Source organism: Carassius auratus, unplaced genomic scaffold (genome assembly GCF_003368295.1).
Source record: "Carassius auratus strain Wakin unplaced genomic scaffold, ASM336829v1 scaf_tig00001155, whole genome shotgun sequence".
Taxonomy (NCBI): domain Eukaryota; kingdom Metazoa; phylum Chordata; class Actinopteri; order Cypriniformes; family Cyprinidae; genus Carassius; species Carassius auratus.
Window position 1 is genome coordinate 755,345 of NW_020523344.1, and position 12,318 is coordinate 767,662.

The window sequence follows — 12,318 nt, forward strand, 5'->3', positions numbered from 1 at the left end:
ACGTGATGGTAGTCAATGCATGACCTCAAGCCTCCATCCTTCTTGGCCATGAAGAAGAAACTCGAGGTGGCAGGGGACGTAGATGGATGAATAAATCTCTGGTGCAGGGCTTCCTGAACGTACTACTCCATGGCCTTCAGTACCAGGATGGACAGTGGGTAGATCTGATCCTTTGGGAGAGTTGCTCCAGGCAGGAGGTCGTTGGCACAGTCCCATGGCCGATGAAGTCGTAAACGTGTAGCCAACTACTTGCTGAACACATCCTGGAATGCCTGGTACACTGGTGGGATTTCCACTTTCACAATGGTCTCCAGACTTTCCACAGATTTGGACAGAACAGGAAGATGATCAGAGGTTGTGGGAATTCTAGGTTGGGGCTTTCTTGTACAAGTAATACACATCTCAAAACATTCATCACTTCATTTGAGAATTTCACTGGTTGTCCATTTGATGTCCATTTGATGTGAGGCTGATGGGCGTTTAACCAGGGGCATCCCAGGATCATGTCCGCAGTTGACTCCTCCAGCACCATTAACTTGATATCATCCTTATGCAGGCTGCCAACATGGAGGGATAGTGTGGGGGAGTAATGGCTGACACGACCTGTACCCAGTGGCTTTACCTGGATATTCTCAGGTTGACGGGGCATATCTTCCGATGAAAATTTCATTCTTGGAAGATTTGGGTGCTAATGAAGTTCCCAGTCGACCAAGAGTCGATGAGGGCTTGCGCTGAAACACAAGCATAAGAATTACCGACATGGAACAGAGTCTTAGTGAGTTGAGAGGTATGAGGCGGTAATTGGAGTGTACTCAGAGCTGAATGTAGAGGTCAGACCAGACAGTTGGAATCACTTGTTCTTCTCCCCCAGAATAAAGACAAGATTATTCATCCATTGTTGGTAAGATGGTTTGAGTCAACCTGCATTTTAGAGAGTTGGACTCGTAATCGAAAGGTTGTGAGTTCGAGTCTAGGGCTGGCAGGAATTGTAGGTGGGGGGAGTGCATGTATAGTTCTCTCTCCACCTTCAATACCATGACTTAGGTGCCCTTGAGCAAGACATCGAACCACAACTGCTCCCTGGGTGCTGCAGCATAAATGGCTGCCCACTGCTCTGGGTGTGTGTTCACAGTGTGTGTGTGTGTGTGTGTGTGTGTGTGTGTGTCTGTGTGTCTGTGTGTGTTCACTGCTCTGTGTGTGTGCAATTGGATGGGTTAAAAGCAGAGCACAAATTCTGAGTATGAGTCACCATACTTAGCTGTATGTCACGTTACGTCATTAAAAAAAAAATAGGTTCAGGTGCAGGAGCGGCGACAGCTGCTACAGCAGGCAGAGTATTGACACTGGGAGTACTCATGTGGCAGGCATACAAACGTTGTGACACTCTGATGGTTTTCTGAATAAGATTCTCAAGTCCCGTGGTGTCTTCGTAAATGACTATTAATTTTTTAACCTCCTTTTGCAGTCCCTTACGAAAAGCAGTGATCAAAGTAGCTGCATTCCAACCACTCACCGAAGCCAGGGTGTGAAATCGGAGAACATACATACTGACTGACGAATATGATATAGCTGATCGTGAACTGACAGTTCCGCAGTATGTTGACCAAGCACTTCTTTCATGTGGGCAAAAAAGGCGGATAATGATGCAACTACTGAATCGTTTGTCTCCCAGAGAGGTTGAGCCCAGTGTAGCGCTCATCCAGAGAGAAGTGAAATGAATGCAACGCGACCGCGTCCATTCTGAAACAGGTGAGCGTTTGCCTCGATGTAGAGCGAGCACTAAAGCAAAAACCCACTGCAATCCTCCGCCGCACCACTGTATGACGCTGGTCGGGCCACGGGACTGGCAGAGGCAGCGGCCAAAGTACGCATTGTTGAAGGTGGCTGCTGGAGTGCTTGCTGTATGATCGTGATGATCCCAGGGGGAACATGGGTTGTGCTTGTCGTGGGTTGTGGTAGTGAGGACCGTACAGTGTGAACCAGTGTAGCAAATGAATCCACGTTGCGGTCCCCATCTGTGTCCAGAGCGCTCTGCATGAGGTCTGATCTTCTGTCAGACACAGACGGGAACACAGAGGTAGGTGAAGGTATATATAGTGTTTTATTGTCACAGAGGTTTCAGACACAGGTGTGGTAATAGGAAATATCTTGACACAAAGAAGAATATAACTTAGCTCTGGTCGTAATGTCTCTTTATAACAGGATCAGAAGAATGCACAGAAGAACTGACGAAGAACAGGAACAATAGGTATCCAGGGGAACAGCACAGGTAACGAGAATATGGGTAGGTTCATGGAGATCAATGCGAGATCAGACGAGGATTGAGGGTAAGTGAAAGTCCTTTTATAAGATCCTGGTGATGATGAACAGGTGATCAGAATTCCGGTGATTGTGAACTAGTAGGCGTGGCATCTGGAGAGGGTCAAGGCTGTGACTCCGTAACACATAGTGGTACGTTCCCTGTCTTGTGTATGGACATTTAATTTAAAGAGTATTTTCTGTCCCTATTCTTCTGTGTTTTCATTTCTTGTTTGCCTTTGGTTCCATTGCTTCTTTGTTGGTTGCCATGGTTTTTCATTAGCTCCACCCTCTCCTTGTAAACTTATCTTGTGTATTTACACCTAATGTGTTTCTCTTATTTTGGTGTTTGTCCTACATGGATATATTGTGTGCCTGTTGTCATTTATGTTTTATTACCTTTTCTTGCCCATTTCCTTCATAGTGTTTGGCTTTACCATGCCTGGACTTATGTTTATTACGTTTGTTTGAATAAATGTTGGTGACTGCACCTGGAGCCTGCTTTCCCTCATTCTGAAACAGCCATGTTACACATACAGCATACTCACAATACATCCTAAACAGCAAATCTAAAATTCTTGATTGTTTAGCCTATATCATCGCACAATGTGAACTACAGTATATTATTGCCTAGCTCTAATCTGGTTAATGTGGTTTCAATATAGATTAATATCATGTTTTTCTTTTGAAAATGTGTATTGTAAAAAAATATATACAAATACATTTGATGACCTATTTTGAAATATATTTTTTATTTATATTATATTATATTATATTATAAAGAACATTAGCATGCTGCTTCTTGCATGTTTTTAGAAATGTTAGAGTTATGTGAGGTAATTGTGCAGATACAGTAAAGTACAGCAGATACACATTTGACTGTGTAATCATAACTAACTACCTCACTGGCTGCCACAGCACACACAGTGGACAAGAATCTTTTGCTCTTTTACCAGCACTGAATATATACTAAAAAAAAACTCTCATTGATGAAAATAGTTTTTTGATAATTATTTGTCTACGAGGGTATATTCATCTAAAAGAATAACTATCAGGCATGTGACTGTTTTGGATCAAGTTATGTCAAGTTTAATTCTCTCCAGTTTCATTTGGAGCAAGTCAGCGGAGCAGTTTATCCTCTACTGTATGGGTTCACTGGGTTGCAGTATTTATATCCTGGAATTTCAAGACCACCATCAATTCACCATCGCAACTGAGGAGGCAAGTTGTTGTTTTGGTCTATGATTATCTGGGTACATTTCTGCAGTTATGTCTTCTCCTGGTAAGACAGGAGCAGTTTCAAGCTCAGCGAGAAGGCTTTCACGAACAAAAAGCAAGAAAAAACATTTTGTACATCAAAAAGTGGAGGTATTCTGGGCCAGCGATCCCATACTGACTGTTTTTATGTGGGGCATCAATCACACGGTATGTTATTGCAAAAATGTGTTTTACATCTGAAAAACATATATAAAAAAATTTCTCAAGTACTTGAAAATGATATGTTGCTTATTTGCTTAAGTATAATGCATTTTTTTTTATTCTTGTTATGCGGTGGGAGAATGATTTTAATTGATACCAACACCAACATAAAGCATTACAACTTTTCAGCCTTCCTTGACATTTTAACCTGCATTTTACCATTGTAGATAAACGACCTCTTTCAAGTGCCTATGCCAGTAATGCTACTTCCAGATGACTTCAAAGCCAACATAAAAATGAAAGTCAACAACCATTTATTCAACAAGTATGTATTCAATAATTTTACTACATTTACCACAGTTGACTCATGTCATCATGAATTAATATTTGGCAGTGGTTTGGTTTAGTGTGGTGCTGCAGTCCAAAAGTTAGAGATGACAATATATGGTTGGCTACATTTACATAGGTACATGGCAAATATTTATTTATTTTGTATTATTAATCTAGACATATCTGGTGTCATAGTCACAGTTTTTAGTCAATTTTACATGATTGCACTTTGAACTGCACAAAGCTTTTTAAAACTCATAATCCGCCCTGGTGTGGATTTTTTTTTTTTTTTTTTTTTTTTGATATTGGTTGGAGTGGGGTTTATTGACAAAACTTGTGACTTCGCTGAAATGCAACCTTAGTCTCAGTTCTTCTTATTAATTAGCAATTAGATGAGAACAAAAATATATTGTTTATTCAGACACACATGGCATGAGTATCTGTAAATATTCAATGCTATACTGTAATCTTGAGAGTATATGTGATTGTAAGTGGTTTCTGCAGTAAACATGAAGTAAAACAAATGTATACTTTATTTGTATTAATAAATTAATTAAATACATTTGAATAGATTGTGATGTAAGTTATCACTGTCAATTCACTATTCACTGGTTTAATTAAAACAAACTCAGGTGAAATTGGTCAGTTTGGAACCACCATCTCCTTGCAGCAAATCTCTTCTGTTAGCTCTGTCACAAAATATGCATCATAAATTCTGTCCAGTCAGGCTGTATCTTTAGGTTCAATGTTACATATGACTAAATATAACATTATATTTTTGGTCTGACCAAAAGACTAAGCATTAACAGTCCCCTAATGTCTTCAAGCACCCAGTGAACAAATAAATATATAAAAATAAAATATTATTTATTTATTTATTTATTATTGTTTTTTATGTTAAGTGGATTTATTAGAAGTATTAGAGGGGTCTTGCACTGTTAAAATCCACATTGTTTATTTATTTGTAAATTTTCAGGGAAAACCTCCCTGGACATTTTAAGTTTAAGGAGTACTGTCCACTGGTGTTCCGGAATCTAAGAGAGCGATTTGGAGTTGAACATCAGGATTATCTGGTATGAATTTTTTGTACAGTTTAAGTCTAAAGGTATGAAAAGTTGAAAGATTTCTGTGATGTTTTTGAACATGGTTCTCTGCTGTACTTTATCTGTACTTCAAAAAGTTACATGTGAATCAAAATCAAGATTCACACATCACAATTGTTCACACAATATTTTGCTGTGAGTTTGCAAAAGCCTGCAAAAAGCATTATTTGCATGAATCAGGTCAGACAGGCCTAGTATACAAAAGGACTTCATGGGTGTTTTTAGGTCATGTGATCAAGTACATTTGCATGGTGGCCATCATTTGCTTTTATGTTTGCATGAGGCAATTGCCGGTGTATTCTGCATTTAGTCCATCTGCTCATAAAATGTGCTTGCTTAGTTTATTTTATTTTATATTTCTTTATATGAATGCTTTATATGGCGTTTTATGTCACTGCATGCTGCAAGGACCTTGTAACCCACACAAAATCTACATTTTAACCACAGAGCAAGTTCTATAGAAATGTATTTTCTTTTAATACTTGCATACTCCTGTGGATCAGCATCCTACACCACTTTGTGTTCAAGGATTTTGCACTGTAAAAAGTAATACCTAGATCAAACTTATAAAAAGTGAGGCAAGTGGCTGCATTGGATGTTTTAAGTTGAGTCAACTTGCAGCCTTTTTCAAGTATAATAAACTCTGTAAAATTACTTAATTCAAACACAACAAAATCAAGTTGAGTTAACTAATAAGTGCTATATTAGTCAGTTAGATAAACCTAATTTTCTTGGTATATGTAACGTATTTATGTGTTGCTACGAGTAACCTGTACTCATTTTAGTTAGGTTTTATGAACTTTATGCTCATACTAAATTTAACCTAATCAAGTGTGAATAAACATTTTAATTAAGTCCTGGCTATTACCTCAGAAAATACATCTAAATGTCCATATTCTAAGCAGTACAGTAAATCACTTTACATAAACAGACTTTATCAATAACAATTACACATTCAATTGAAGAAGAAAAAGATGGGAAGACAGATTAAAGACAATAACATTTATTCAATGTCAACTAGTGTCACTTTTAACAGTGCCTACAAAACATACAAAAGTATGCATAGGGTCCAATCCCACAAAGAGCCTGTGATATATCTCAGAAGTATACACCAGATTTGAGTGATATTAGAGGTTGTGGGCATAGACAAGTCCAAACAGGGGGTTTTCTACAGGTTTGGCACACCTCTGACCATGGGCTGTCCTTCTACTGTGATAATCCCAATCGTGTTTGGCTGATTTTCAGTGGGGAACTGCCAAGCTCAGCGTGCACCTCTGTTTCATCATGACTCTATTGGGAAGACAAAAAAGAATCAAGAGTTTGGTCAGACAAACAGGTATTGAGGTGAATATAGCAGACTGGTAGAAGACAGATACGACACAAAGTCAAAGTTGTACTTTTTAGTTGCTTAAGGTGATGGATACTAGATGGATACTTTGACTAGAGCATGTGACCAGAGTGAAGTCTACCATGACAATGTCATAGAGTGTTGGTACTATACTATCATGATCTACTGTAGCATGAGTGTTGTCTTTTCTGGTTCAAAGGATACATTACAATAAAACAATGCAATTTTCCTTGCCTGTACCTTATTGGTCATCACATTACTGTATTAAATATATTTCAAGAACAAAGTAATTACCCCATATCATCACAATAGTAATAACATACAGACAGAAATTAGATAAGTAGCTTTAAGCCCAGTACATACATGGTGGACACTGATGAGGTCTTCCTTTCCCTCCCATATGTACTCAATCAGGCATCTCAGTACCACTTCTCTCCTTTTCTCCACATAGTCAGACGGATCCTGTCAACAAGTAAAATCTGATCAAAATTCACTGCCTGATGACAGTATCACAAATTAGAGAACCTCTGTATTTCAACCATGCAATTGATGAAAAAGGTTGTACTATATATACACCACTACCACTGTACTGTAAAAGATCTCACACTATCACCAGCATCTCACAAAATTGAGATTTAACTGACCATGTAGGCTGTATTTATCAGTATGAATCAAGCTTCTATTAGTGCAGTAGTAGGAGGCAGAAAGGTGATCATATCTGCCTTCTATTGGTGGTTGGTACATAAAACCTAATTCAGAAATGTAATTGTATGGAGCCAACACTATTGTTTGCAATTTTACCTATGTTTTACTTACCTGGGAATAATTATAGCTTTAACTGTATCTATTCTGAAGTTTTTCTTACCTGTATCTGAAGACCCCAGGTAACAAAAACGCTTGGTTACTGTGGTGTATTTCGCCGGTTCTCAGAAGAATCACACTCAGTCAGGGGTTTCTCACCGAAGAAAAGACTTTATTTTAAACAAAACAAAGTCGAGAGGACGTTGCAAGGAACTCTCCTGTGCGTTATTTGGTTTTTCCTTATATACATCATACATGGGGCGGTCCCACATAGACATGTCTCCTTTTAGACCATCATAAATCACAAGGGGAGGGGAGGCCTTTAAGGTATGTCTGACCATATGCTTATCTCTGTGCATTCCAGGGCATAGACAACTTGTCTATTAGATTTTAGGCCTATAAGAGTTTAATAGAATAATAACTTTAAAACAAAAATAGCTAGATTCACATTGATTATATACTTGATTAATTGAAACTTTACTAATAAAAATCTTCCACATATTCTCCCCTTTGAGACTTAATAAGTCTCACATTTGATTATTCTTATCCAGAGTGCTACTCCATAATCCAGTCATATTAGTTACACTACCTAGTGACTAAATAAGTCACATTGTATTATCACCAGTGACTAGATTATGGAATTCCACTCTGAGGGATTACTGGACCAAACATCTCTCTCCTTATTTGACGAGGAGGGAGTAAAAGATCCAGTCTCCCAAATTCCTTCTTTAATAGTACACAATGTTAAAAGCGTGAGCGTGTAATTGGTTCAGCACTTGCCTGTGGTTATCACAGTTATGTATAAAAGACATAAAATACATACATTACATCAATAATTGAATATCACAAGATTATAAAAGTTGATCTTCGGCTCAGATACTTTATGTATCGTAGAGAGCCTCCCTGGGCCAAAGTTCAACTGGCACTTATATCCAGGGTATGGTTAACCCTTAGACATCTTCATCATCCTCAGAGTTGATAGAACTATCGTCCAAAGTTTGCTCATTCAAGTTCAGTTTGTTTAGCCATCCTTCATAGTATTCCTCCAGACTCTTTTCAATGATCCTTTGTTGATTAATTGGGACTTTTATCACTCCCATTTGCTTAACAGTAGCATTGATGATTAATGATCTTAATAAAGGTAATACACAGCAAAATAATAATCCTCCTATTGATATGGCAACTCCTAAAAACATTCCTAGTTTAACAAACCATGCTCCCCATGCTCCAAATTTCACATCAATCCAATCCCAAATGTGTTGGTCTCTTCCGGCATTTGTTGTAATTTCATTTCTTAATTTTTTAATTTTTGTCATAACTTCACTGAAAGCTCCTCCAGGGGCGGTGTTATTTGGGATAAATGTACAACATTGATCTCCAAACATAACACAAACTCCTCCCTTGTCTGCCAAGAGCCAATTAAGAGCCTGTCTATTTTGCCATGTCATTCTGCTTGTTGCATGCACTTGGTCGCCTAGTAAAGTTAAAGCCTCATCAGTATAATTAATGAATCTTTGTTGATTATAATAGATATAATTAATCCACTCTGTATTTTTGTTTGGTGTGATCCAAACCAGGATTGACTCAAAACCTCCTTTTATTTCACTTCTTGCCTTGAATTTATTAGGAATTCCTCTTGGCTGTCCAATTGAGTCTAAATATACGTCAGGGTCTGGCTCGTTTCCTCTTTTAGTTCTATTGTCTTCCTTTTTCGTGCTCTGTTCTGTTCCCCATTGTGCCATGCTAACTTCTTGAAGTAACCTTACTCTTACACATATACCTTTCCATCCAGCTGGTAAAGACGGCAATAATATTTCACCTCCACAGATCCAAAAGAAATCTGCTATTATTCATAAATTTCTATTGGAGGTAAGGCTATAGTTTGATTTTCACATTTTTCAGGTGCTATCTTACTTCCTTTAGTTGTTCCGAATGCTAAAAGATCTGGAGCTCTAGAAGGAACTCCTGATTTCCAAGAATTTTTCTTATCTATATACCAAATAATAGCACATCTTCCTTTAAATTTACCCACATCTTGGGTTCCTTTTGGTTTATGGAAACACTCATATTCTTGTTTATAATCTATGCTATACCATTTTGGAATCTCTACTTTTTGTTTTTCAATTTTTATATTTTGACCGATATCTGAATACTGACACCAGGATCCCCAGAGTGGTCTAAAGAAATAATCTGTTAATTTAGGATTTCCTAAAAATCCAAGGCATTCGGCAATACAATATGGCCTGGTAAAATCTGTTAAATGACAAAAGTTTCTTCCAAATTGGGCACATTTTCGGTAGTCATATGGATTTGGTATGGCTATTACTTTGTTTAACGGAGATTTGGAGCACAGCAAGCAATTTTCTTTTCCTGTTTCTTTAGCTGTAAAGGCTGCCCATTTATACCATTCATTATTTTGGGCTGTATCCCATAATGCATCAATTTGACTAACGTCTTCATCACCTTGAACATCATAATCAATGTCTCTACGATTTTTGATTATCGTTGGTTCTGTTGGGTTGATCACATTATCACTTTTGTTCAAAGGTTGTAAAGTCAATTGAAGGGAAGTCAGGTTGCTTTCTATCGGTTGAGTTTGAGTCTGCATTATGAGATTCATTAGGCATAGAATGGTCTTCAGACATGTTGTCAGACTTATTCTCTGTCCTCTCCAGTTTGTCTGACAGGAGGAAAGAGCTCTCGTCAGTTTGCACTTCATCATGTGTCTCTGATTCTTCCTCATTGCTCTCTCCTGTATTGTCTGGTTGTCTGCTGTAACAGATATGCAGGTCAGCGATTCATGGGTTAAATTCTGTTTTATAAATTCAAACTGTTGGTACTAAATGCCAGCCTGGCTGGACTTAAATTACTTTACGATACCCATGCGAGCCTCAAAGGATACCTGAAACCCCCCCCCAAATTCCTCCAACACACTGGAGACAAAGGAAACCTTTTTGTATAAGTTCCTTACTTTCATTTTATTATTAATATGTATTTTAATTATGTTTGTGTATTGCATAAAATGGTTAATCCTGGGTAAATGGTTAAAGTGCTGACTTATAAGTGGGAATGCTTGATTTCAATCTTATACTTTCTCAAAAAGAAATGTTCTGCAACCCCCACACTCCTTGGTAGCTCGTAAAATTTTACGACCACACAGGACCACAGGACAGGAAACCTAATCCTTACAAAAGAATGATAGAATGTACTCAAATGTAGTCTTAATGTGTATAGTATTGTTTTTGCGGTACATTAGAGGTTTCCCATATAAATTGGGAATATCTGCAGTGTTATCATGTGTTAATCAAATCTTTAAATGTGTGTAATTCTGCATTTGAATGTATCTTCATGTTTTGATCATTTGCACATATTAATTTTAGTATCTGTGTAATCGTCATGCTTTGACAGACCCATTTATCTAGAGCAAAGTAATGAAAAATGTATTTAATCTGGAATAATGAACTTGCTTTAATATTCCTGATGAAATCGGACAGGCCCTAAATCATCAGGGGGTTGTCTCAACAGAGACAAAGGAACTTTCCCGCCGCTTCAGATCGCGGATGTTCATTGGGTGGTTCACGCGAAAAGAGGCGTGAACATCTCAAGCTATAAGAGTCGACCGAACAAGGTCCGCCTCTCTCTTCTCTCTCTTCTTGCTCTTCTTCCCGTTCTCCGTTCTTGGACACGTCGCTCCGCGCGGCCTCGGGCCGCGCTCAGTTCTCCTCCCCCCTCAGCACACGGACTGAGGAGAGGAAAGCCATTTTCATGGCTCATTTGGAAACTTTCATTTTCGTTGTTTTGTTTTCTTTTCTTTACTAAGTTTATTCAACTATTCGCCTCTCCACGCAAGGAAGACGAATTCTGGAACATTGTTTGTTGAACCTTTCAAATACCGCGCGAAGATGAACGAACACCTCTTTGCAACAAAGGAACACGTGACTCCACGCTCACGCCAAGATCCAGCGCAGCTTGCACGCGCGTCACACGGCCTCCGGCCCACGCGCGCAGTTTTCAAAGGACCACGTGACATCACACGTGCGTCGCCGGTACCACGCTCACCCACTGGGCCATGCAAGTATCGTTTTCTATGGAGATTTAAATGCTGCTTTAAAGTGTTGCTATTATTTGATTCGTTGTTGGTTCCACTAAGGTTTACTGACTGATTTTCATACCTGAGCTCATTCTTTGATCTCTCTCGCCTTCTCCACTTCTCTCTCTCTCTCTCTCTCTCTCTCTCTCTCTCTTTTATTTGGATTCCGTTATGTCTTGTAAATGTTTATTGTCTGTATTTTCGTACGCATATTTACTCTGTGTGATTTGTAGTTTGATGTATTACTAGTTGAATTATTAAAAACCCATATATAAAATGATTGGCCTGGACTCCACCCCACTCACATTACGAGTCACTGAAATGTTCTGATCTTTAGCTACAAGCTCTAAATTTAGAAACTAAATTTATCATAAGGATAGGATAATATTTTCATGGCCAGAGAATACTTTTCCTTGAATTATAAGGCGTGATAACTTTATTGAAAATTGATAGGTCTACAGTGGTGTGCTGGACATACCACGGTTTGATCTGCAGTAATTTACAGTAAGAGATCACAATAATTGATATGAAGAATGTAATATTGACATATTAATGAGTAAATTACAGTGCCCTGTGATTAGTATTGGTATTGGCAATTGAGCTATTTTTCATAATCAATAAAATTAAATGTAACTGTCATCTGAGATATATATTAATCAAATTCTTGATTAATTATTCAAATTCCCCATATATCATTTGAGTTAATTACTATGTAAAACTAATTGTTGTTACACTGCTTTCCTTTCTTTCTGCCTTTCCTGTGGGAACTCTAGTACAGTGGTTTAGATGATACCAGGTTGTGCTTCCCTCCACTTGGACTGCTGTTGGAGTAGCTCTCACCACTGTGTAGGGTCCTTCTCTCCTGGGCTCATTCCATTTTCTCCGGAATACCCTCAGATAAACTTGGTCCCCTGGAACAACTGGACAGA

The 12,318-nt window shown here is 38.3% G+C and overlaps 1 protein-coding gene and 1 long non-coding RNA gene across 2 annotated transcripts in view; one reads left to right on the forward strand and one right to left on the reverse strand.

The window, feature by feature from the left end:
- The first annotated feature begins 3,567 nt into the window (after window positions 1–3,567).
- The window catches only part of pip4k2cb (phosphatidylinositol-5-phosphate 4-kinase, type II, gamma b), a 53,066-nt gene continuing 44,315 nt past the window's right edge, over window positions 3,568–12,318 (forward strand). The window contains exons 1-3 of the mRNA XM_026242259.1: window positions 3,568–3,723; window positions 3,945–4,042; window positions 5,024–5,120. Coding sequence (XP_026098044.1) covers window positions 3,568–3,723; window positions 3,945–4,042; window positions 5,024–5,120 — 351 coding nt within the window. The remainder of the gene's footprint in view (window positions 3,724–3,944; window positions 4,043–5,023; window positions 5,121–12,318) is intronic.
- Window positions 6,138–6,940, reverse strand: LOC113069239 (uncharacterized). Its single transcript, XR_003279690.1, has 2 exons — window positions 6,862–6,940; window positions 6,138–6,440 (listed from the first exon to the last, which is right to left on the reverse strand). It is a non-coding gene; the product is annotated as an uncharacterized LOC113069239 (long non-coding RNA).